This window comes from Opisthocomus hoazin, chromosome 21, assembly GCF_030867145.1.
Source record: "Opisthocomus hoazin isolate bOpiHoa1 chromosome 21, bOpiHoa1.hap1, whole genome shotgun sequence".
Taxonomy (NCBI): domain Eukaryota; kingdom Metazoa; phylum Chordata; class Aves; order Opisthocomiformes; family Opisthocomidae; genus Opisthocomus; species Opisthocomus hoazin.
This window is the reverse complement of record NC_134434.1, coordinates 16,229,560-16,254,614: the sequence shown is the minus strand read 5'-3', so window position 1 is coordinate 16,254,614 and position 25,055 is coordinate 16,229,560. Positions and strand designations below refer to the sequence as shown.

General features: G+C 43.2%; 1 protein-coding gene across 9 annotated transcripts; it reads left to right on the top strand.

The window, feature by feature from the left end:
* The first annotated feature begins 21 nt into the window (after positions 1 to 21).
* MFSD11 (major facilitator superfamily domain containing 11) lies at positions 22 to 24,596 on the top strand. Of its 9 annotated transcripts, none has more exons than XM_075440586.1 (15): positions 22 to 203; positions 2,239 to 2,398; positions 2,619 to 2,789; positions 4,306 to 4,361; positions 5,375 to 5,482; positions 5,850 to 5,929; positions 6,021 to 6,117; positions 8,266 to 8,324; positions 10,641 to 10,782; positions 11,628 to 11,668; positions 12,840 to 12,905; positions 14,907 to 15,032; positions 16,032 to 16,206; positions 17,091 to 17,226; positions 18,523 to 24,596. In XM_075440586.1, exons 3-15 carry the CDS (start codon positions 2,694 to 2,696, stop codon positions 18,688 to 18,690), a joined length of 1,350 nt encoding a protein of 449 aa, XP_075296701.1. In that variant the 5' UTR covers positions 22 to 203; positions 2,239 to 2,398; positions 2,619 to 2,693; the 3' UTR covers positions 18,691 to 24,596. The 9 variants fall into 9 exon arrangements, 8 of the variants coding, with proteins under 8 accessions (XP_075296701.1, XP_075296703.1, XP_075296706.1 ...); XR_012765967.1 differs by lacking the exon at positions 22 to 203 and having other exon boundaries at positions 740 to 2,398; positions 18,523 to 18,787; positions 21,571 to 24,596; XM_075440588.1 differs by lacking the exon at positions 2,239 to 2,398.
* Positions 24,597 to 25,055: the final 459 nt, after the last annotated feature.

The window sequence follows — 25,055 nt, the reverse complement described above, 5'->3', positions numbered from 1 at the left end:
TTTTTTTACTTTTTTTTTTTTTTTTTCCCACCCCTCTCCTCGCCGGCCGCGGATCGCGGAGGCGGCTCCGCAGGGCGCGCGGAAAATCGGCCTCTAAATTACCGACCCACCCGCCGCTGGAAGTGCCCGGTGAGGCGGCGCCGCCGGGACCCGGAAGGACTCGGCGGAGGCGGGGAAATTTTGAACAATGTGTGCCGAAAACGGTAAAAAAAAAAGGGAAACGGGGCGAGGCGTGCGCTGGCTGCGGGGAGGAGGGGCGGGAAACCCTGCCGCGCGGTAAAAAAATGAAAAAAAAAGAGTTAGCGAAGGGGAGCGTCCCTCGCGCGGGCGGGAGGGGACGGCTCAAAATGGCGGACGCGGCGGGGCGGGCGCTGCGAGGGGAGGCGGGCGGGCGGGCTCGGCCCGGCGCTCCCCCCGCGCTGAGGGAGCTCGGTGGCTTCCCGCTCTGCCGCGGGTGGGGAGGGCCCGGCCGGGCGGGGTCGCCGTGCCCTTCCCCGTCAGGGTGGCGGGCGGGCGGCCGCAGTTCTGGCCGGGGGTGCGGTGAAGGCCGCTGCCCCGCCCCGCAAGCAGCTGCTGCGTTGCTGCAGGCGCTGAGTAAAACGGCCGAGCTCGCAGGTACGAACCGTGCTGCCCAGTGCTCATCTGACAGCAGCGATCAGCGCTTCTGCCCGGCCGCGTTGTAATGGCGTGCTGAAAAAGCAATAGAAACCAGGTTGGTTTGATTCAAGGACGGCCTCGAGAAAGCACATTCGGTATTAGAGTTCAAATCATTCTTCTTACTGTGATTATGTATAAAAGCTTTTGCACTGAAGAAGTATAAAAAAAAGCAATGGCATCGATACAAACCGAGAAACAACAGTTTATTTCTTGCTACGAAAGACTTCAGAAAGGCAATAAACGAGTACTGGTTTTAACCTTTAGCATTGCTTCATGCTATGTTATTTTCCTGCCCAGAGAATTTTGATTAAAAATTTTCCAGTTCATCTCCTGAAGCCCTTTCTCTTAAGGAGAAATTTGCAGGGATTTTCCTCACGTGGCAGCAGGGCTTTCCTGTGTCCCGTGTCCCGCAGTCCCTGCAGACCAGTGCCAGCTGCTGCCGGGGGAACTGGCCCAGCACCCAGCCCAGTTCGCAGTGCGGGGAGGTGGATGCTTCTGCTGGCCCAAGGGGACAGAGGTGTGAGTGGGGGACAGCGCCTAGGGGACCTTAAACATCTGTTACTGTACATTCATCATCTGGAACAGGAAGGCAAGAACTTTGCTTGTGTAAAAAAACCAAACACCTTGATATTGTAATTGGATCTTTGTAGAGCAGCCTCTGAAGAGTTGTACTGACTTTCTTCCACAAGTAAAAAATTGATAATCTATATTTTTACAAAGTACAGCTCAGGAGTTAAAAAAGAGGTAAATGTGTAACAATAGCTGGGATATGGATTTTGCTTAAGTCCTTTACTGTACATGCGAGGGGTAAAACCTGGTGATTTACTTCAGTCAATCCTCTATTTGCTTCCCTTCCTCTCTGGCCATCAGTGAAGTGGAGCTGGTGCAGCTGAACGCTCCAGTCCTGACTTGGAGCCCCACAGCGTAGCCACGGGGCTGTAACGGTGAAAAGCAGCCGTTCAGTCCAGACCAGACGTGTGATCCTCTTTCAGTTCTGCTGACGCGTGAACAGAGATCTCCAAAACTTAAAGATCAATTAATCTTAAATTTATTATTTAGAAATACTTTCAAGTAAAATATTAAGGGTATGTAATTACTAAAATACAATGTTATTCCTTGAGACAAAGCAGTGAAAGGTTGCGAACGCTTTCCCGAGTCACCGAGAGAGCGGAGGGCAGGAGCGCTGTGCAGCCCGTGTGTGTCGGTGGCACTGAGACGCTGCGTTTCTCCCACGTGGGAAGCCTTTTCCCTTTGGAATGACCCTCTGGGTGTTTGGATTCAGCTCATTAGAAAGTTTTCTTAGACAGCTTTCTGAGACTTTTTTTTATCTTTCTGGGTATTATTTAGTGGATGAAGATGATAATTATTCAAAACCACTACAAAACTTTTTATTTCAAGGATTAGGAGATTTCCACCCTTTCAAGTAGCAAAAGGGTGCTTTCATAAAACTGCATTTCCCATCGTGCACAAGGGCTCGCAGGGCTGGGCCAGCTGGTCTCGATTGTGCAATGTTCCTGGTTTCCTGTCCCACATGCGTGGAAATGACTCGTGTCTCTGAATGTCTCATCTTCCCCTCGTCAGGTGATTTAACGGCTGTGGACCAGAATTCTGATTTTAGAACACTGGCAAGAAACTGAGCTGAAAACTAGCTTGGTATCTGGAAACCTGCTTCGCTCTGGGGAAAGAGATGTCATGAAGAAGCGACATGCTGCAGTCTGCTCTGTTGACTGCATGGGAGACGGTAGAGAGAAGCTTGGGCTTTACCTCTTGTACCAGACCTTGCTTCATGGGTTTTTTTTGTTTTGTGTTACTGATTTTGCTGTACGTGATTTAAGAGGGTTAACGGATGTCTTGATTAGTTGATGGCTGTGTCCTTGCAGCAAATAAGTAGCCCTAAGTAATCATATTTTTTGAAGCTTGCTTATTTTGTTTCATTCTTTTTGCTTGTTTGTGTTTAACAGAGGTGAAGAGGCAACTTTTAAAAGAAAATAGAGCTTTTCCAGAGTGAAGCTGAAGACTTGTCAAGAAAACACAAAATGTCTCCTGAATCAAAAAAACTTTTCAATATAATTATTTTGGGAGTCTCGTTTATGTTTATATTCACTGCTTTCCAGACATGTGGTAATATTGCGGTAGGTGTGAATTTCAAAACGTGCCACATTTCTGTCACAGTTATTCATAATTTCTTGTCTTTTGTGTACTCTAATGTAAGAGTTGCTTTACTTGGGGTTTTTTTTGGGACATTTGTCTCCTTTCTTCTGGTTTAGAGTTAATGAGATTAAGTTGTTAACTGGATAATTAAGCATTTTATTTCTTTAAGATAGCATAGCAGCATATGTAATTGTGCCTGATTGCTTAGGAAGTAGAAAATTAATGAATCCTATCAATTGTTTCAACCTTAAAATAGTGTCTGTTTTCACACTTGCAGTATTTAACAATTGTATTAGCTCAGACCTTCTGTATTTCTGATGATTCTGTATAGTTTCTTTCAGAATATTTGCCTAAGTTGTTACTATTAACCATGCCCCTAGTTTTTCCTAGAGTGTTTTTCCTAATCTAACATATTTTTCTGTGGTAACAAGCTAGACATTGAGGGGGAGTATGATGATAACATCTGATAAGTAGTCAGACTTCCACAATTCTAGAACTGCCAAGTCACCTTCTGTCTCAGTAAACAATTAACTGCTTTACTATTATGTGTCTCTGCATGCTGAAGCGAGATTGGGCATAACATAATCCAAATTTACTATTAAAAGCAGACTGTACTACTTAAATTTTTGGAATCCTGCTACTGACATATGTAGCCCAGATCCTCTTAACTTGCCGAGTTGTTGGCATTGCTCTCAGTGTTAGTTACATGCCTGAAGGACAGTTAGATTTCAGCACACCTCTGGAGCCTACAGGTCTTACAGCTTCTCTCTTCTTGCATGCAAGAAGAATCCTTTCTGGGTTCAGACATATAAATGTTCTTCACTGCATTACAGAAGTAACTACTTAGGGTAGTTCCTGTAAAAGTCAGTGCAGCGTGATGCTGTACATGTGTGTGCAAGTGCAGGTCAGTGAGCTTAGAAGTTCGGCAGTGAATTCACAGCACCTCACCCAGCTGGACCTAGCAATGGTGCAATCATGTAACTGGTTGTCATTAAAGTCATTACAACTGACTTTCAGTCGGAACTGCCCACCAGTCCAACTAATGACATGGTCTCGTGATCAGAAAGCTGATTCAAGGGGAAAAACAGGAACAGGGAAATAATGGGAAACGGAAAAGAACAGAAACTCTTATCAGAAGCTCATAGTTAGGTCAAATTAAGAGTATTTTGAAACTTCTCCTTTCTTTTCCACTTTTTAAATTAAGAGAGTCACATATACTTACCTAAGAGAGGTGTTTTATGAAACAAAAGTTTTGTGAAATATTTTAAAGTCCCTGATGAAGTCATGGTATAATCCTAAAGTACTAGTTACTGCTTCAAACAGATGTTTCCCTGCCAAGTATCTCCTTCACCTTCATTGTGGAGGTTTTGTGAGTTGTAATTAATGCTTTAAATTATTTTAAGTGCTTTGTAGAGTCTATTAATGATTAATTGTAACGTTTAGTACTGACCTCAGACAAATGCAAGTGTTCTCAAACTAATGATTTTCTTCTTACAGCAAACTGTTATCACAAATTTGAACAACACAGATTTTCATGGCAGCGGCTACACAAGGTAATTTACACAGATCTCCTTATTCCTGTGCTCCTTGCAGGGCAAAGCGAGATATGATGTCGTCTGGCAGAGATATACTCTCAACAAATTGTAGTGTTCTGCTGACTTCACGATTTCATAGATACTTAAAGCAGTTTAAAACATTGGCTTCTCACGTTCACTCTAGTGCTACTCTGAATTATTTCTAGTTGAACTACATATCTGTTTTGCATGTTTTCTTTGTAGGGAGAAAAAACACCATACGGTCATCACATTCTCTGCATTTTATCTTAGGAGATAAAGAATGTGGAATTTTTAAAATAAATAAAACTGCTGACTGAGGCCTTGGTTGTTTGCCCTCGTACACCTCTGTGTGTTTGTGTAGGATAGGCAGTGTGGATCAACTTTCAGGAAATACTGCAACAGAAATGTGAAAGGAGCAGTTGGAAGGACGAGAAGCAAAGCCACAAACAGCCGTTCTGTTTGTTTGTGGCACTGGCAGAGCCAAACTCGCAGAGCACGATCGGGACTGTCTGTACGCCGAATTAAGCTGTCGTATAGGAAAACCTGGTTGCTGCTTTGAAGGGTTTACTGTCTTAATTTAAACTGAATATAGAACTGGCACAAAATATATCTATAAAATTTCTGTGATGTGTTTGGCAGAGAATGAAAACCTCACTGACAGATGAATGAGGCTCTGGGTCATTCTCCTCTAGAAGTACTGGGCGCAAAATACAGTAACTGTTGTTAGGGCGCAGTTTGACAAGCGCGTGTTGTAAGTTACAGGACGTGCTTGCTGCCGTAGTTTGGAGCTCTGTTCAGCAGTCCAGGAAACGCCATACCCTCCTGTATGCCCACGTAGAGTGCAGTGAGTGAAGGTAGCAGAGGGAAGGGAGGAAATGTTTGACCATGAAAGTTACACAGTTACTTCTGTATGTGCTTAACGTGGTACTTTGGAATGGACTGAGCATTCTTAAATTAGTTACACCCTGTATTTTAGGCACCTAATCATCTTTTGGTGTTTATTTATGTAGCATGTCTATTATTTATGGGGTATTCTCTGCATCGAACCTTGTATCACCTTCAGTGGTTGCGATAGTAGGACCTCAACTCTCGATGGTTGTTAGCGGCATATTTTATAGGTAAGTAATAATTTTGAATTTCTGTCTGCTTCCTTTGAAACCTTCTTTCGTTTTTTCTGAGTCTACCATTCTGTACGTGAAATTGCACTGGCTGAGGAAGGCAACTGGCTGTATCAGTAGATGTGTAACTGCAGGGTGCTTCAGCCTGCTGGAAACAGGTTGTGGTCTCAGATTAATGATTACATAAAAAAAAATTCTGCATCCTTAGTGGAGTAAAAAGATTACCTTTTTTCATATACAATCTGAACTATTTTCCAACGTCACTTGAGAGAGGGTAGCTGATTTAGAAGAAGCTGAGATACCTGATTGTTAAAGAGTGTTGTCCACTTTAAGTCTATTTGCAATAAACTGATCTGTTCTATTCCAGCCTATACATTGCAGTTTTTATCCAGCCTGCTACATGGGCTTTCTACACTGCTTCTGTTTTTATTGGCATTGCAGCTGCTGGTAAGCATTGTTCTTACCCTGCTTGTTACTCTTTGCTACATGACCTCTAAAATATTTTTATTTCGTGAGCAATATATTCTGTATATTTCAGTACTGTGGACGGCACAGGGAAATTGCTTGACTGTAAATTCTGATGAAAACACCATTGGAAGGAACAGTGGAGTATTTTGGGCACTGTTACAGTCCAGGTAAGCTTTACTTGTTAATCTTTTGTTGGTTGCATACGCATTCTACTTCTTACATTTTTTGGTAAGCGGGAGACTGCATCTAAAAATGCTCCACTGGTACCCTGCAGGCAGTGAAATGGGAGAGAAGGCTGGAAGCAACATTTCTATTGCTATTGTGCGTTATAGAACAACGAATTGAAGTTACATATTGCAAGGCTCTGCTCTCGACATGCTAAAAAGACACATTTCTGTTAAGGGAGCATTCGACCTGTGCAACAGATATCTTGTTGATTGTGGAGCCCTGTGCTAATTTGTGTCAGGATCCTGCATGCACCAATAAACCCTAATGATCCTGAACAACCTCACCTGGCACCTCCACCATACCCTTCCCCTCTGCCCATGGGCCCAGAAGCCCTATTTAAATTCAGCCCTGGGCCTTCAGCTCCTCTGGATGTGGAGCTCAGTCACAGCTGTGCCTGGCTTTGGCTTTTGTTGGTCTGGACTGACTTCCTACCTTGGCTTTGTTCTGACTTGTCGTTGTGGACCTGTGTGGCGATCCCTGGACCGGACTCTGGCCTGTGGACTGACTTCTCGTCTTGACCTGAGACCTGCCTCATCAGCACTGACTCGTGTGATGGTCTGGACTCTTGGTTGACCCTGCCTGCAGTCTTCGGGTCTGCCCTGCTTGCTTTGCTCGAGTAGTGCAGAGCTGAGCTGTAGCTGGTGAGGCCCCTTTTCTGCTGGATGCGTTATCCCACTTGGCTCTTAGCCCTCCTTCCCTGAGGGAGCAGCTGGGCTTTGCTGCTCACTGGCAAGCTGAAGTGAAAATGCTAAAGTTGGACCTGACAGTCAGAAAAGAGATCTTGGTGGTGGTAGTTTTCTGCTGTTAAGCTTTGAGTGCTGCATCAACCAAAAAAGCCAACGGAAGGCTCAGCATCAAGAAAGGTGGTGAGAGCAAGGCAGCGGACACTGCATTGCTGCTGTGGAGTATTTTGTGCCGATATGGTTTGTGCCCCTTGTGAGAGTGTAATGTAGTTAGGGTTTAGGGAAAAAGAACAAAAATGTGCAAGAAGATAGAGCTGCTGACTTGGAGAGAGACTAAAAAGGCTGGGGCTCTTTTCTTTGGAGAAAAAGCATCTGAGGAGGATTATACTGATGGGTTACTAAAACACAAAGGCAGCAGGTGAGCTGAATGTAGAACTGTTGCTCCCCCAGTGCTGCTGTACTAGAACTCGGGTCATTTGGTGAAACTAGATGAGGGTTGGTTTGAAACAGATAAAGTGCTTCTTTACACAATGGGTGATTAAACTTTGGAGCTTGCTGCTGCAGGAGGGTGTAGAATTGGGTGGTGTCAGCAAGATCAGATGAATTCTTTGGCAACAGGTCCACAGATGTTTCCTGGAGAGAGACACCTTTTACCCCCCCTAATACAGCGGTTCTGGATGCTGGGAGATAACGAGGGGAATGAATCGCAGGAAGCGCTGAGGCTGGTGAGCCTGCACTAGGTGGCATTGCTAACGCTGCTGTGGGGACAGCAGAACGTCAGTCTGAACCAGCAGCGTACTTCTGGTGTTCCTGGAGTTTCAGGTTCCACAATTAACACATCAGTATGTCATCAGAGTAGCAATTTCTGCAAACTCAACTAGTTGTGTGTTTTACAGTGAGTAAAATGTGTGGTTTTGTATGAAGAGACTTGACTTTGAGGCTGTTTTGAATCACTGTTCATTCAGCATTACAGTATTGCAGGAAACTGTAGGTAGGAGCACAGAATTTCCCTTGAGCTGTTAACAATCAGTGTAGCATCGCTGGGAAATACTTTGGACAGGATGTATGACTGTTCTAAGGAAGTACTACAAAATCATCTGCATAAATATGTTGGCTCTCTAACTTATACCCCTCTAAAATTAGAGAGGCAATTTAGATGCAGATTTCCTCATTTTTGCTACCAACTTGTGTCTGGATTGCTGTAAATGAATAGCCAGCATTATGGGGGAGAATCCTCTCTGTGTTGAAGTTTTATGTAGAGTTTGCATGGAGAGTGACTCGTGTGTTTATTTCTCTCACAATTGTCCTGTGCTGCTTTTTGCGTAGAATAACATTACTGTGATGCCACAGTCTTAATCCCGCCACAAAAGTGCTGTTCACCTTTGTTGTCCTTTTTGCTTACAGCTTGTTTTTTGGAAACCTCTATATATACTTCGCTTGGCAAGGAAAGACGCGCATATCAGGTGCGTAATGCTTGTTTATATGGGAGGCCATCCCTTCAAATATGGTAGCATGAATAAACAGGTCACATAATGAACTGGAAAGCGTCAAGAAACTTACACAATAGCAGACTTTTTTTTTCCAGTTCATTGTTAGGTAGACTCTGCTTTTGGAGTGTGCTTTTGGTTCAGTGTTCCGTGGAACTTGTGGCCCTTGTATTATGCATTATGTTGTTTTCCTGTATGCAATGCGCTTTGAGTACCGTCTTTTAGGATATTATCTATGAAATTTTTCAGAATGCTAGTTTAGAATAAGGTTTTCCACAATAGCTACTCTGGGATTTTCCTGGCGCAGACAGGCGAATGCCAAAATACACATATTTTGGGGGAAAGATATTCTGAAATGGCTACGTGTTTAATATACACGCTGTCCTGTTCCAAAGTAAGTTCCTGGTGTAGAGCATCCTTCTAAGTCAGCTTGGAGACTGATTAACCTCCAAAATAATGGAAACAAAAGGAAACCCGTCCTAGTTCCCTTCATGGCTGCACTGATCGTTGTGCTGGCACAAAGCAGTAGCAGGACAGAGGTTGAGATGTGTGGCTGGCCTGAGAGTGGGCTGCTGCTGCTTCGGCTGGCAGCATCGCTGGAAGAGCGTGTCAAGAGCTCGATATTCCTCTCTTGGCATAGTTTATGAAGACTAACTTCCTAATGGGATTGTAATTAATATTATAGTTTTTTTTTTGTTTGTTTGATATTGTGCTAGACTGGTAAAGATCAGGAGAGAGAACAGCAAACTTAATATTCTTAAGAAGCTGGATAGTGGTTGATACTCATTGGTTTTAAAGTAGAGATTTCTGCTTAAGCAAGTAAGGCAAGGTGGGGGGGTGTCGGCTAAGAAAACGACAGTGGTGAAAATAAAGCAAAATGCAAGACTTTACAAAACCCGAGTATTGCTGGAAACCCAACATTTTGTAAGTACATAGGGTCGATTGTTCTGTTTTATAATGATTGTGAGAGTTTTCTTTATTGTAGTGTTAAAGTAAAATACGTACTAGAATGGTCAATTATTTTAACGTTTAGAAGATGAGGGTACATCTGCTGCAGTCAGTCAGGAATAAGATGTTGACTTTTAAATGATAATTATCAGGCTTCAGAAATACTGCCCTGTTGAGATGAACAGTCCGCTTCACATCTCTCTTAGATCTGTCTTTCCATGTTTCCCCAGACGTGAGCTAGGTAGCACAGCACAGGTTAATTTTTAAAGGTCGGCTCCCACGTTGCCTCATCTTTAACACAAAGGCTTAAATGTTATTGGGAGTGTTGGAGGCACTTTGGATCTGGTGGGCCTGAAATTCTGTGCATTCTAAATTTCATTGCTCTTTCTAACCACAAAATAGAGCAATTAACTATGAGGGAGTTGTACTGTTACGTTCCCCCGTCTTCAAATGTCTCGAGACTCGTCTTTATTAAAAAATGTTGGTATCAGAGGAAGTGATTTTTAAACACTGTCAGATCTTCTTTCTGTTTACTACCTAAATGAAAAGTTTACAGGCATTTCAAAGTGAAGCACATATTCTCCTGTTGAGCTGTAATCATACCTGTTATTTTTAATTGATGTAGAACAATTTTATATTTACCCTTAAGCTAAAGGGGAAGAAAACACAAACATAGGCGATACCTTCAGAATCACACACATGTTGAAAGCAACTATTAGCTCTTTCTTGGCCTTTTTATTTTCTCATTAATATTTATAAATGGGAATGACTTCTGTGTTACAGACTTTCCTGTGCCGGACAGGTTGGTTAGTGCAGCACAACTCGTCTGTAGGGCAGCAGTCACCTCCCTCCAGCTGCTCAGTGTGTGCTGCGACAGTGAGGTTTCAGTGGGTTTGAGGCCTCTGTAGTTTACAAGCGTACCAGCTGATGATACAGTGCTAATATTTCTGATGCTGGTGAAGAGGTTTGTTAGAAATCTGAAGGGTTTTGGGGTACTTTGCTATGTCCACTCTGAATTATGTAAGTCTTGAAAGATGTTCTTTCTTCTGCTAATAATTTATGCACTTCCTTTGTTAATTGGCTCCTCCTTGGTCATAGCCTTTGCATGGCAGAAAATGTGAGTGACACTCTTTAATATGCCAATATTTTATTGGCGTCATAAAACTGAGACAGGAATTTGCCAGCAGCTGGGTACCTCTTACTCCAAGTGGAAGGTAAGTTAGAAAATTAGTATGCATTTTAAACACTGTTATGTAGTATGTCTATATTAGTTCTTTGAAGGTAGTTGAACTGTTTGAGTTGCTTTTGCACATCTAGTTATGACTCTTCTTTGTTTTTCCACAGAGAGTGATCGCAGAACTGTCTTCATTGCTCTGACTGTTATCAGTCTTGTGGGCACAGTTCTGTTCTTTCTGATTAGGAAACAAGAGGACACAAAAGCTCCAGGGGAGGAAGATTCTGCTAATGAAATCCTGCGGGACAGCTCGTAAGTGCTTACGGCAGTGACGTGTTGTCACATAGACTCGTTTGTGCTCCTGCTCCTCAGTGGAACATGGTGCATTCGCTTCCCCTCTGCACGGGAAACATAAATGTTACAAACAACCTGTAGAATTTACAGACTTGAAAGGAAAGTGTCTGTACTTTAACAAGTGAGAATTAATGTTCTTTATATGACATGTTTTGAAGGGTGGAGTGTGGTACTGCACATTAAGTTTTCCCATTAATAAGCAAGTGCCTTTGGAAAGACACCTGTTACCTCTTTTCTCCACCGATCGTTATTGAACACTGATCTGCCTTTCATAGTCTGTCTTGCCCTCATCAGCCCAGTTTCAAGGCTGGAATAGCAGAAATTACTCCCTTTTATAGGTTACCTTTTACATACTGAAACATGTTTTTCGTATCTCCTCTAAATATATGCCAACCCTGATAAATATGTTAGAAATGCATAGGTACACAAACACATACGTTCAGTACAGTTTTGCCTGAGGCATCAGTTTAAATATTTTTGCTACATCCAAAGAACAATAAAAATATTAGAAAAACGTCAGCAAGTATGCGAGTGAAAAAATAATCAAAGCTAAAAATGCTTGGAAGAAAGATTCTGTTAAGCAGGTTATTTTTTGAATGGCATTCACTGGCACGGAAAGCAAAGAAATTTTGTGTTTGGTGGTTTAGATTCTCAGAAACTTTTAATAATATACTAGTATATTCCAGTATATAGTGCTGGGATAGAAAATGTACCAAAAATAAGAAAAATTAAGCTGCCTTCGACCAGAGCTATACAGTGTGGTTATTCTTTTTCCGTTTTGATTAAGTCATTTTTTTATGCAGGTCTGCACAAACCAAAATGACGAGAGCAGTGGCTGCCTTCAGTAAGTACTGTTTAATGTAAGAGTTGTTTCAAAACATACTGATGAACCCTTCCCAGCTCTCCATAATTCTGCTGGTAATGTGATCACGTACAGATCACTTGGAACAAAATTTTGTGAGCAAATAAGGTTTTAAGAATGCATTTCAGTTACTGCACTTCAAACATAGACTTCAGGGATGGCCTGCTTGGAAAAATGACAGCCAGATGGCAGTGGTTTTCAGACCAGAGATGACAGTTCATACAGGGACACAGGGCTGATGAGTTTTGAGCCTGCTAGGATTTCGGTTGTCTACATCAGTGTGTGCGATTTTGAGCCTAGCCAGAATGGGGCTCGCGTCCGGAGAAGCGTGGGGACCACGGAACTAACATGTGGGCAAACTACTGTTGATGTGAGAGTGGCGTGAGCTGGCTGTCGACACTTCAGAAGTGCTCCTTTCAGGTGACAATACCATGCAAAGCTTGACTGCAAGCAACGAAAGTGAAGTAGACTTCAGTTACATACTAGTATAGCCCAGGAGAAATTTGGAGGGGTGCTGCCTTGATGTAGTTTCAGATCCAACCTACTTTACAACAGCTTCCTTATACAGATGAGCCCAAAAAGAACAGGGGACCGCTTGGGAAAGCTAGTGCATGAAAGCCGGGATGATTTGGTTTTGTTCTGTTTTTTTTTTTTAAATTCACTAACATAACAAGATAAACAAGAAGTTAGATGATGTTTTATTTTGTCACCAAATTATACCGGTTAAAACCAACAGCTTTCAACTGGAGCATCTGCAGTTGCCGCTGAAGTTTGCTGTGGTCTGCCTGTGACTGTTAAGTTTGTTTTGAGAATGTGGGGATCTTCACTGAGAATTTATTTCTACTTTTAGGAGACAATCACCATGAACTGAGAGGGAGTACAAAAGTACAGTGAGCAGAAAACTCTCTGCTGATTGAAAACTGTGTATCCCCTTTTTAATATTTCTCCCCTCGCACTTCCTACAAAAAAGGATTTTAGGTAACAGCGTTTCTTTCAAAGGGCAAGTCACAGTTGGTTTGTTTAGTGCTCTGTTTACTGTGATAAAGTCACAGTCTGCATCATTTTGACCTATTTTTGCAAAGAGCAAAAGAAGGTGTAGATTGTCTTAATAGCGTAATCGGTTATATTAATTTCCGTTATTGTGTCTTTACAGAGAAATCTATAAAGCTGAGCTTCACCAAGGAGATTCTGCTGCTCAGTGTTACAACAGCCTACACAGGTATGGAGCACGCGGAGTGTGTAATCATGTGGCAGTGTCGGGCACTGTTTGGAATGTCAGCCCTGGGGCAGGAGTGCGATTCCATCTCTCTCCAGACATTACTTGAATAGTTCAGTTGACTTTGAATGAGTTACTTGAGATGTTTTTTTGTTCTGGGAAATGTTTCTGTATGGGAGGAGGGCTGCGCATAAATGTGCAAATGCTGATAGATGTAGTCATGCTTGGTAAAGTACAGTTCTGGGTCACCCAAAGGGAGGATTAAGCAAAGTTTACAGAGCAGGTTTTTGTGTGATTTGGCATTATACTACCAATCGGCTGTAGGCTGTTTAACGCAACTGCATTGCATATGAATAAAAATTATTTTTGTAGAGTACACTTTCAGTGTCCCCTCCACTGAGGCGTGGGAGCTTACTAACAGTCTGCATTTTAGTTTTGGTTCTACTAGGAAAAAGTCTAGCCGTTTTCAGCTATTTTTGTCACTAGTATTTGCTGTGGCAAGAGCTCTCTTTCTTTTTAGCCACTGTAGTTAAACCTGGTCTGCCATTGCTAGACCAGGGTATGAGTTGTAACATTAAGATACGTTTATTTTTGCCATATGCTAAAATGATTCTTCCACAAAAATACTATAAAATGTTACTGGAATCCTTTAATGGATTTTGGGGGTGTTTTTTACTCCTTATTTGACTTCAGGTGTAGTTCTGTTCGTGATCAAATTCAGTTTTAGGAAGAATAGATGCCTTCTGAGAACCTCAGCTCTGAGTCACCGTTATGAAAAATTGTTTCTAACTGTTGTAGGTGAAAAGAAAGACTTAGACATGAACAAAATATAAACAGTGCCCTAACATCTGCTGGAGTTTGCAGTCAGCTTCTGGTAGCGAAATAGCATAGCAGCTACAAAGTCAGCTTGCACCAGCCACTAGTCTGAGTTTCAAGTTACTTCACAGCATCTCCCGTGTTGTGTTAACCCCAATTAACTAACTTGAATTCCTATGAAATGTTTAGAGCAAGGGGAACGTGCAGCAAGATAACAAGGGAAGGGAGTTCATCAGGTTTTCATGATGAATCTGAAATTTGATCTCGCTGGTAGCAGGAAAAAAATCAGTCCAGCGTGGGAGAGAAGAGCTGCTGCCATCGGGTGGCTCCTGTCCATGGTGGCACTGCAGGTGGGGCGGCACAGGGTCCCCTGAGGCCACCCAGAGCCAGCTTGTGTTTCTACAATCGATGGTCGGATCGTGAGGACTGCTGGAAGTTCCCCCCTTGTCGAGGCTGTGCAGCTCCCATACCATGTGAGGTCGCCTGCTGTGTGGAGACCAGGATATGGGGTGCCGTATTTTTGCAGTAGCAAAAGGCAAAGGAGGCAAATTAGAAACAGCTCTGGGTTCAAACTGTTTCTCTTGTTTAGGCGTAACACTTTGCATTGTTTTAAATATCCTTTCTATTAAGGAACTAGTATTTTTACACTGGTGGTTGCTGATAGTCATGCTGGTTGGACTTGGCTGTGTTACCTTTCCTCGCAGTAGTGCCAGTAGAAAGAAAAAAGAATTTTAAACATGTAGCAGTTGTTCTGTCTGTTTTAGTTCAGTGTGTATAGAAAAGTAGCAGTCTGTGTTAAGAAGCTCTTCTGGTATTTGGGGGTGCAGGGAATCTTTCTTAGGAAAGCCATGACTTGTGGAGGGGGGAAAGGCCCTTACATGGGAAATTCCAAAATGCTGGAAAAGCAGAAGTGTAAACTGTATGTAGAGACTGTGTCAACAGAAGTGGTACTGAACCTAAGTGCCAGCGACACTCATTAGTGAGTTTTTTCTAACAGTTTGTGTAAACTGGCATAGGAGAGTCATAATTACATAGTCTAAAATTCTGTAATTGCTTCTATTACACATACCTCATTTAAATATATGTATCTGAAAGGTACTTTAGGGAAAAACAGCCTTTAGATATAAAAGATTTTTTAATAACTTTTATAATAGTTCATCTATCGGTTTTGTTTGGTTTCTTTCAAAGGTTTGGAATTAACGTTCTTTTCTGGAGTATATGGAACATGTATTGGTGCTGTGAATAGGTTTGGCGGCGAAGAGAAAAGCCTCATTGGTCTCTCTGGTATTTTTATTGGTGTTGGAGAAATTTTAGGTGAGTCTAAATTTACCTTACAGACAAAACAGGATGAAGATGTAGGTACTCAAAATGGCTTTTTGTATTAACTGAATAGTGTCTTTCAAGCCTCCAGCAATGATTATGTAAACAAAAAATGAAATATTAGAAGTGAAATTGTCAACATGGTTCCTTATTGCACTATGAATTATACATTACATCCTGTAAATGTGGACTAGGATGTGAAATACTGATCACTTTGAAACCTAAGATTTTGCATTCTTTTTGGGTTAGTGCAAAGAAATACCTGAGGCTTGGAATGAGAGAAACACCAGGCTATGACGTTATTAGGGAATTTTCAGCACTTTGTTACTCTGTTTACATGTTTATTATTTCTTAAGTGATGTTGTAACTATTTTAAATTTATTTAAAAAATATTACACTGAAGATTTCTTTCTTTAAAAAAGTTAGCTGGTGTTAAATGAGTTCTGATATGTGAATAAAATTGAATACAGGTAATGCTCATTAAGTAAATTTTAAGTAAACTCAAGTACTGCAGTGTTTTTTAAAAAAAAAAAGAAACAAAAAACCACAAACAACCCCTCAAAAAAACCCACAAAACCCCACCACTGTCTTCGTTCACTGGTGACTTGGATCCGTGGAGAGGTGCATGTTTTAGTCATTAAAAGAGCTGAGCACAAGGCCGTCCAGCTTCCCTTGGTGCTGCTGCCGTACTGGAGGGAGCAGCGGCTGCTGGGGAAATACCTGCAGAAAGGTTAAGCGCCTTCATCGGCCACCACCTGAGAAATCTGCTGCCTGCCTTTCCAGGCATCTCTAGCAACCCAGAGGTTATGGCGGGCTCTGGGGAACTGTTTTCATGTCTGCCAATCTTCCAGTTGTCCAAGATGGGGAAGTTTATAATCTGAAGTTTTCAGTTTTGGTTTGTTCCCCCTCCCGCCCCCCCAGTATTTTACATTTGGTTCTGTTCTTTACGTGTTCAGTTCTGATTTAATGATCCAATCTTTTCCGCTCATACAGGTGGAGGAATCTTCGGTTTGCTGAGTAAGAAGAGTCGCTTTGGCAGGAACCCTGTTGTGATGCTAGGCATCGTTGTCCATTTCGTAGCCTTTTACTTAATTTTTTTCAACATGCCAAACGATGCACCTATTGCTCCTATGGAAGGAACGGATGCTGTTGCTTATATGATTCCAAGGTATGTAAACTTTTTCCTTTGGCTGATGTAACTCGAGGCGTGTGTAAAGAGCTTGTTCCTGTAATAGAAAACTCCTTGCAGCTGCTTTTCCGTATTGTCGCTGACTCCATAGCAAAGCTTTTGGGAATTCTGTTTTTATTAAAGGTAGGTACTCTGCCAGAGTGCACGCAATTTAGGAGCTTAAATGGCATAAGAATAAAAAGCATGAGGCTATTTGGTACCAATCTTGTCATTGAGAATTGACATTCCTGGCGTCTGGCACAACAGTGAGAGCAGCGACCATGGTACTGGATGTCAGGAATTTGGTTCATGTTAAACTGTGCCTGTCTCTTACACCGCCGTTAGCGGAAGAATATGGGGAGCTCTTTTATCTCATCATTGCAACTTTCTTTTGGGGTGTATTTTTGCCAATTTGTGTGAAAATACAGGGTTGTCAGTTTGTGCAGGCACAGCTGCTAACTTGCAATTATAAGCGTTTGTGCCTATGCTGGTGACTATCCGATATTTAACTGGAGTATTTTTCTGCAAAAGGAATTGGTATTTCCCTAGTATTCCTGCATTTTTTTTATGAACTTGCCATGTGTGTCTCATCTTTTAATCACTGTCTGGTGGGTTTTGTGGCTCCAAGCACCACGACGAGTTCTTCAAGCGGTTCTAATTCAGTGTAGAATTGACTGCAGGTAACAGTAACAGAAGTCGTAGCATTCAAGAAATTAAAATCTGCTAAAGCTATTCTTCTTGCCAGGCATTCCTAGTTATTTTCCAATAAGGTCTGATAACTTTCTTCCATTCTCACTTTCCAAATAAGTCTGCCCAAACTGATTTGTAGCCATGTAAGCTGTTTGAACGAATGGCTGTTAAATTTGATTCACTTTCTCCTTCAGCAAAGAGGTGGCCATATTCTGCAGCTTTCTGTTGGGCCTGGGGGACAGCTGCTTCAACACCCAGCTCCTCAGCATTTTGGGATTCCTGTACTCAGAAGACAGTGCTCCTGCCTTTGCCATCTTTAAGTTTGTTCAGGTATTACATGAGACAGCCTTTTGAAAGTATGATGGTTGGAGTGTTACTGAAATACTGGGCTCGGTTTTTGAATGAGCTGAGAACAATTGTTGTTTCTGCCAAGGATTTCAGGCTATTTTTTTTGATCTATCACAGAAGAGAAAAGTTTTTTAGGTAGGAGTAGCTTGATTGTATAGCTCCGTGTGATTGTATAAGCAGAGGGCTATTACTGACAAGTTTTGAGGGAAGTTAGAAGTGTTGGGAATTGTAGTTTAAAGTCAAAGGGCTGGTACAGTTAGTCAGACTTGGATTTTATTTAAATAATCATTTACTGAATGTATCGACTCAATGAAGTCTTTGACAGAGGGGTTGGGTTAAAAGGAAACAGGTTGTCTAAATAGTAGTTGAAGAGTTTATGGATGTTGTACTGTATCACTGGGAGTTATCAGGTGAGTACGCAGACATAAGAAAAATTAAGTAATGGTTATCTGTCCATAAGTTGTCAGAATGCCAAAATAAATGCATCTATGCTGTGTGGAGACTCGCTGCAAAGTCTTCATGTGATATGAGTACAGCTGCTGTGTCTTGGATAGAGCACTTCACTCACAGGCGTTCGTCTTACGTGGTACTGAACTTGCCAGGCCAAGATCTCTGTTGATCAGAGGTGTCAGCAGAAAAGTGTGGTGCAAAGCACTGAAACTGTTCCTGTGTGGTCACACCAATAGCGACCTGCTGCTGGGAGCCGAGGTTTAAAAGATGACAGCTGCTTGATTGAAAAAGATGCTTGTTTTTCTTTGTGCACGGCTCCATTTGTATATCATTCTCAGTGATATGTAAGAATTTGAGATAGGCATGAGGTATAAAGATTCTTTATACGAGCTGTAGTGAATATTTTACCTTTAAAAATGAGAAATTGCAAGTAAGCACCACTGCTTGTCAAAGCCTCTAGCTATTTTGACGTAGGATAGTTTGTGACGCTGTAAAACTCAAAATAGTTTCCTGGATTTTGTCTTAAAGCCTTGGCAGAGTCGTTTCTAGACAAACTGTTTTCAAATACCAGAGGACTGTACTTGCAATGCCGCAAACACTTCCTGCAGTGAACACTATTTAAATAACAAGTAAAAACTACATCTGTAGTGTATCGTATTAAGACATATGTTGAGGTGTAACGAAGTTTTAAGTTTATATGTCTTCTACAGAAGCACACTACTGAGAGTTGCATATTAACTGTGTGTGTGTCAGTTTGGTAATTCTCGTATAGTAATACTAGCCTGGATATCTCAGCTGATCATCTTTGATATTGTGTTTTTCTCTCAGTCCATCTGTGCTGCCGTTGCGTATTTCTACAGCAACTACTTCCTTCTGCAGTGGCAGCTGCTGATCATGGTGGTTGTGGGCTTCTTTGGAACAATGACCTTCTTTACAGTGGAGTGGGAAGCAGCGGCAGCTCTTGGTGCCCGTGGCTCGGACTACGGCAGCATTTGATCTGGATACCATGATGCCTGCTCCAGCTTCAGGGAGAACACAGACACGTTTGTTGTGAAGCGACGAGGGAAGGTGAAAAGATGAAGCTGCTGCAAAGGTGAAGATGGAGGAAGCTACTATTAAATCACCATCAGTCTAACTGAATGTGAAACATGGGAGAAAAAAAATGCCAAATTTGAGAGGCTTTTTTCTTGTTTTAATCAACTGAGCATGGTATGCGTGTTCTTAAAAATCTGGTATTAGAAATGGAAGAAAATGTAGAGTTCTATGTATTGAACAAGTCAGTTCCGAGACACGCCTTTTGGAATGTAATTGCACAATTTCACTCTACTGTGCACTACAGAATTACAGTTTCATTTTTTTCCCCTTAAAGTATTTTTCCTGTATTCTAGTTATGCAGACACTTGAATTCTTGTATTGAATGAGTGATATTTTCATAAGGTACACTGTGTCACAGAGGGTGTCTACACAGCTGAGAGATCAATTGATGTCATTGACTTTTTCAGCAACTAGATATGTAGAAGTATTTCTGTGGGCAGTGTTGCCACCTTGTTCTCTATCACAGGTTCCTTGTTTCCCAACCATTAGTTTATCGATCTATTTCATGTGCTTAAATTCTGCCAGGTGCATGGGGATTTCTTGAAGAAAGTGAATTGGGTTGTAGTGGGACATGAAAGAGTTTACAAGAATGTGAAGAAGTTACCCTTAGCCTCCTTGAGGATGTGATCCTGAGATCTGTGAAGTATGCATAACTGAAAAGAGTCTCTTGGTCAGCATCTCGGGTTTGAACTGTGCTGGGGTAGCTGTCGAAACTTTCTCAGGGTAGTGCTGTATGAAGGACCACAAGACGTGGCTTCCCTCCCAGACTCCCAACTGGTCCTTCTGAGTTCAGTGAAATTTTCATCATAGTCTGTGTTGGGAGTGTTGCCTAAGATAAGGGAACTTTTCAAAGTGCAGAACTGTAAGAATAATCTGGCAGTGTCTGTTCTACTGCAGAGTACCTCAAACACTTGACCTAAGTTGTTTCACTCAGTGTATTTTGGGAAGACTGTACTGTAATCTTACTCCACCAAACGCCAGAACAAGGTTACTAGCGTAGTAACGAAGGTCTAATCCAAGACTTTTATAGGTGAAATAATACAGGCAGTGAATGCCGCTTGCCTTGATCTTAGACCTGTCTACGTGACTCTGTCGTACTTGCAGTTATGTTTCTATCTAGCAGCAAACAAAATGCAGCCGAGAGCAGGTATAGAACGCTGAGAAGGTGTTTTTAGACGCTCCATGTCGATATTTTTAGAAAAGTACCATTTGCCAACCTTTTTTTATGCACAGTCAGAATGTTAAAGTCCTACCTTTAAAGGCAAGTAAACAAAAGTCGACTCAGTCTGTGTCAGCAGCTCCTGCGTGTCGTGACCATGTAGGTGTACGCAAGATTAAACTTGGTGAGGGCATCTGGTACGTCCTGTGACATTTGCTGTCACTTGTGCTCTCCAAGGGCACGTAAGGCACAACTCCAGTGAAGCACAGCCCTCGTCGGGCACAGTCAAACAGCAGAGGGGGATTGTTTTACAGGTGTATAGAAAGGGATTTGTAAATTCGCTGCAGGTTTTTGCTGAGAGATCAGTCGGGTGTTAATGGGAGGAGGAGAGGGCACCTGAACATCTGGCAAGCAGAGAGCTGCGAGGACAGCCAGGAGAAGAGGCCGCTGTGTGTTCCCAGGAGACGTAATGAACGATGTGAAGGAGAATGAGGCAGAACACACACTGGAGCGAGGCGTTACCGAAGCCGTTCCGCTTTGTCAGACACACTGAAAAGCTTTCAGCATTCCATCAATACATGTGATTAATGTGACTAGCAGCACCCTAATGCCTCTCTTACCCACTCCTGTTGTCCTCTAATTTGAAGCATACTATTTTTATATACCGAGCACCATAAAAGCTGTAGATGATAGGATGCTGCCAGTGATGAGAACTTTCTTGTTGCTACGCCTTTGTATTGTCTCCCAAGTACCAAAAGGGATAAAGAGCTTTTTTAAGTTAGGGAATTACAGCCTTTTGTCTCCAAGCTCTGCCTGGGACCTGTTTTCTCCTGCAAGGAGCGAAGAAAGCGTTGAAGGTTCACAAGGAACAATTTTGTCTACAGTATGGGGGGGGGGGAGGGGGAGCAAAGATTTTCATGTCTTGTGGTGACGAGTAACTTATAAATGCTTTTAAAACAACGCCATTTAATTGTAGCTAGGTTACAGCTCTCGTGAGGTTGCTTTTTAAACTGATCCCTTTTAATGATGAACTTCTGTGATGTTCATCTGCCATATAAGAATTATATGAACTATTTTATGAGAAATTAAAGAGAATTGCTAAGTTTATGTAGTTTCAAAAAGCATTTTGAGACCGACTTTCAGGGATACTAATGAACTAGGACTTGTGGATTTTCAGTACTCTGTGAATCTGATGCTTTGCTTTTTTTTTTTCTTCTTGTTTCCCCTCTGTTCTGTTTGGTCTGACTCGGTATCAGATAATGTTACCAGGCTGTTCAGAACTATTTATTGGGTCATTAAAGTGAAGTATTCTTGCTCTGTGAGCAGTTTTACAAGAAATCATGACATTTTCAAAACTGCGTCATGGATAGCCAGTTTAGTTTCCACTATTAACTGTACAAGTATCGCTGTTGACATTTGATGTGAAGAGACAGTGCTCAGTTAGTCAAGCTGATGACGACACACGACTGCTTTTCACTTACTCATATTTCTTTGATTTGCCCGGAGGTGAAAAATCCACCCAGCTCTACACCATTGTTAGTTCAGTCAAAATTTTGGGTATAGCAATATAAGGAACAGTAATGGTGCCATCCATTCACCATACCATCTCTTCATCTTTGTAGCAGGATTTACCAGCCCGGAGACCGCACCCCATTCATTTCACTTCCTTCGCCTTTGGACAACGTCATGCTGGTCTGTTAAATTCGGTGAGATTTGAAGAAAGGCTTTTGCTGTACTTGTGGTATTTGGGTTTGTTTTATATACGGCGTTTTGTCTTTATAAGTGAAGTTACACATTGAGTTGCTTGGGTTTGTTGAAGTCTTTCACTTGTGGGGTTTTTTCCCCTCATCCTTGTAGGTTGTTACAAAGGCTTAATATCTTGCCATATCACATCCCCAAGTCTTTAAATGAAAACTGATATTCTTGACATTCGAGTGTCAAAGAAGCTGCTACAAATTAGTCTTTAATGCCTATCATATAAGCATAGCTATATTTTTCTCTTGCCACTGGTTTTCATTTTGATATATGAATGTATGGGAAGAAAATTTCTGCAACCGTAGGCCTTGTTCATGGTTAAGTGATGTGCTTTGACTTGTGTTTGTTTCATTAGGTACAATCTATGTTAGCAGGTTGAGATAGGGAAGAGAACCATTTATAAAATGTTCTTTATAAATAAGTCTAATCTATAAATTCCTGCAGTGCAGCTCAACTCATAAGGAGTATAAAAACAGGGGTGGGGGGTGTAACCAAACCAAAGAACCCGTTATTGAAGTGCCTCCTCAGGTACAGTTATTAAAACCAAGAATTCTGCTGCTGGTATAGCTCTTTCAATTTTTGTGACCATTTTAAACTATACTGGAAGGAAAGCTTCCTGGTGGAGTTTGCTGGTATCACTTTATGGGAAAATAATTGGAAGTGGAGAAAGCCATAAATGCAGGTCTGGGCATCAGTTAACCAGACAGGGAGCTCCACGCGACGTTCTTTGAACTCCGAGTTCCCTTCAGCAGGGGCTGTGGCTCCCTGGACACCACCTGTCCCAGTGCTGGTAACTCACGCGCCAGAGCTGGCCTCGCGGCTCGCCTCTGTTTGAGGAGTAGGCCTGTGTGAAGAGACCCTCACCGATTGTTTTCCAAGGCAACAATTAATAGTTTGCTGCCAGTAAAAGTGGGAACCGCTGTGTTCAACGTCATGCCAGTAGATGAGACTCAGCTTTGACTGGAATTATACAAGTACATTAGGTGACACAGGACCTTACCATCATGGCCACTAATTTTTCTAATGAGATGTTTTCAAAGACTTCGTCCGCACCACTGTTTTCCTTGGAAGACTTGTAGCCCCTCTTATGGCAATTGAATGGCAGCAGTAGGTACACCTTGTTGTCCCTGGTAGGTCTTCTGACATGCTGGCAGAGATGCTAAACAGGAGAATTTAAAGGTGGAGGTGAAGTTGAGCTGTTAGCTGCTTAACAAGATGCTTGCCGTTCTGGTACGGCCACGCTGGTTCAGAAGCAAGGCTGCGGCTCTGTTGTTTTCACAGATAAATTCAGAATGATGCTTTGCAAAGTTTAACTTCAGAGGTTGTGTTGGTGTGGCACCAACTAATGGAGAAGTGGAGAAGTACTAATGAGAGAGTGGAAAAAACATCCTTCAAGTGCAATAGAGATCAAACCATTTCTCAGCGCCGTGTGAAGGGGCTGCTGTGGTCAGTCGAGTTCGGCATTGAGCTGCTACTGGCAGTGATTCCCTTTCGATGTGTTTCCTGCTTTCTCTGCTCTCTTGGTGGTTTCAGCTGTCCTCCTCCGAGCTGTCCTTTCTCTTGTTTACATTCTGACCCTGTGCAGAAGTCAAATTAATGATTGAAACTTATTTTACATTAATAAAAGCTGTCTTTGCGATAGAATTGGTGACAACTGAGAACAGGCTCACGCAATGATTATCCGAATGAAAATGCTGATTTCAAGTGAGCGTGCCCACCTGCACTACGTTTCTTTTCATGGTCACAGCCGTGCGAATACAAGTGAGTCGCGGGCGGTGTTTTTGTTCATGCGCTTGTGAAGCGTCAGGGTTGCTCGTGTCGTGGCAGGGGCTCTGTGAAGGGAGACGCAGCCTCAGCTGGTGGTCTCAGAGCTGCGTCGTGGCACCTGTGGGGCCTGCTGAGGGAAATGAAAGTGTTTGGGTTAGTGCTGAACGGCCCCTCCTGAGCCACCGAGTTCTAGGTGTGCGGTGGGCGAGTGAAGTGTTGGGGACGTGGGGGTGGCTGCTGTCCCTGTGCTGGCTGAGAGCCCGCCGAGAGCGCTGGCGCTGCTGGCGGAGGCGCCTGCGTCTCGTGTTGGCGCTCGGGGGCGGTGGGTTTCTGTGCGTTCATCTGCCCGTATCCTTTCCCATGGTATTTTTCTCTTAAGTGTTGTATTTCTGAAAGACTCCACAAAACTAATCAGATTTGTGGAGTATTTGGGTCCTATTTCTCTACAGTTAAAAGTCTCTACAATTTTCTCCCAGCCTCCCACTGTGTAGAAGGGGCGCGGGGGGAGCAGCGCTGGCTGCCGTGGAAGGGTGTGAGGGCAGCGAGGGAGCTGCCGAGGGAAGGGAGCAAGGGGCTGGAGCACGGAGGCCAGCACAGACACATGCTGCCTGCTGCGTTTTTCCCTCGAGATTCAGCAACTGGTGGACTCGTCACACCCACCGTGGTTCCGCTGGTGTGAGCTTTGGAGGGCCTTGGTGTTCTGCTTTCGGAAAGAAAGGAGCTGTGGTCAGCAGCTGCCTGAAATCCTTTGTGTGAACAAAGAGAAAAGAACCTCGCAGGTCAGCGTTCGCTGCGCGCAGCCTCCTGAATCTCTGGAGAAAAGGGCGTTTAGGAGTCTGCGCTTCAAAGTTAGATTGTGAAGGGGGAAAAAAATAGAAGGTTTGTGCCTTAAATGGAACAAAACTAATCCTTTCTGTCATATTAAAGGGAAATTGCTATCTGTTAAGGTCATTTTGTAAAATTAGCTTCAATTAAGCATCCTTACTAAATGCAGTGGTGGCTGCTTATTGTCAGAGCCACTTGTCTCGTGGTAACGCCTGACCTGCAGGGTTTGTTATGATTATTAATCCTTGTAACAAAGCAATTACACAGATAATGACCTGTTTAAACGGGCCTCACCGCCGTACATCATTGTTTGTTCCATGCTCGCAGAAGTGTAGCTGTGGTACCGAGCCTCTGCTCCGCAGCTCGGGCGCGGGGTGCTGGTGCTGGGGGAGGAGAGGGTGCTGGTGCTGGGGGAGGAGAGGGGGGTGGTGCTGGGGGAGGAGAGGGGGGTGGTGCTGGGGGAGGAGAGGGGGGTGGTGCTGGGGGAGGAGAGGGGGGTGGTGCTGGGGGAGGAGAGGGGGGTGGTGCTGGGGGAGGAGAGGGGGGTGGTGCTGGGGGAGGAGAGGGGGCTGGTGCTGGGGGAGGAGAGGGGGCTGGTGCTGGGGGAGGAGAGGGGGCTGGTGCTGGGGGAGGAGAGGGGGCTGGTGCTGGGGGAGGAGAGGGGGCTGGTGCTGGGGGAGGAGAGGGTTTGCTCGGCAGCGGCGGGGGATGCGCGGGGCCGCGGGCTGCGCTCCTGTGCCGTCGGGCTGGAAGCGGGGGG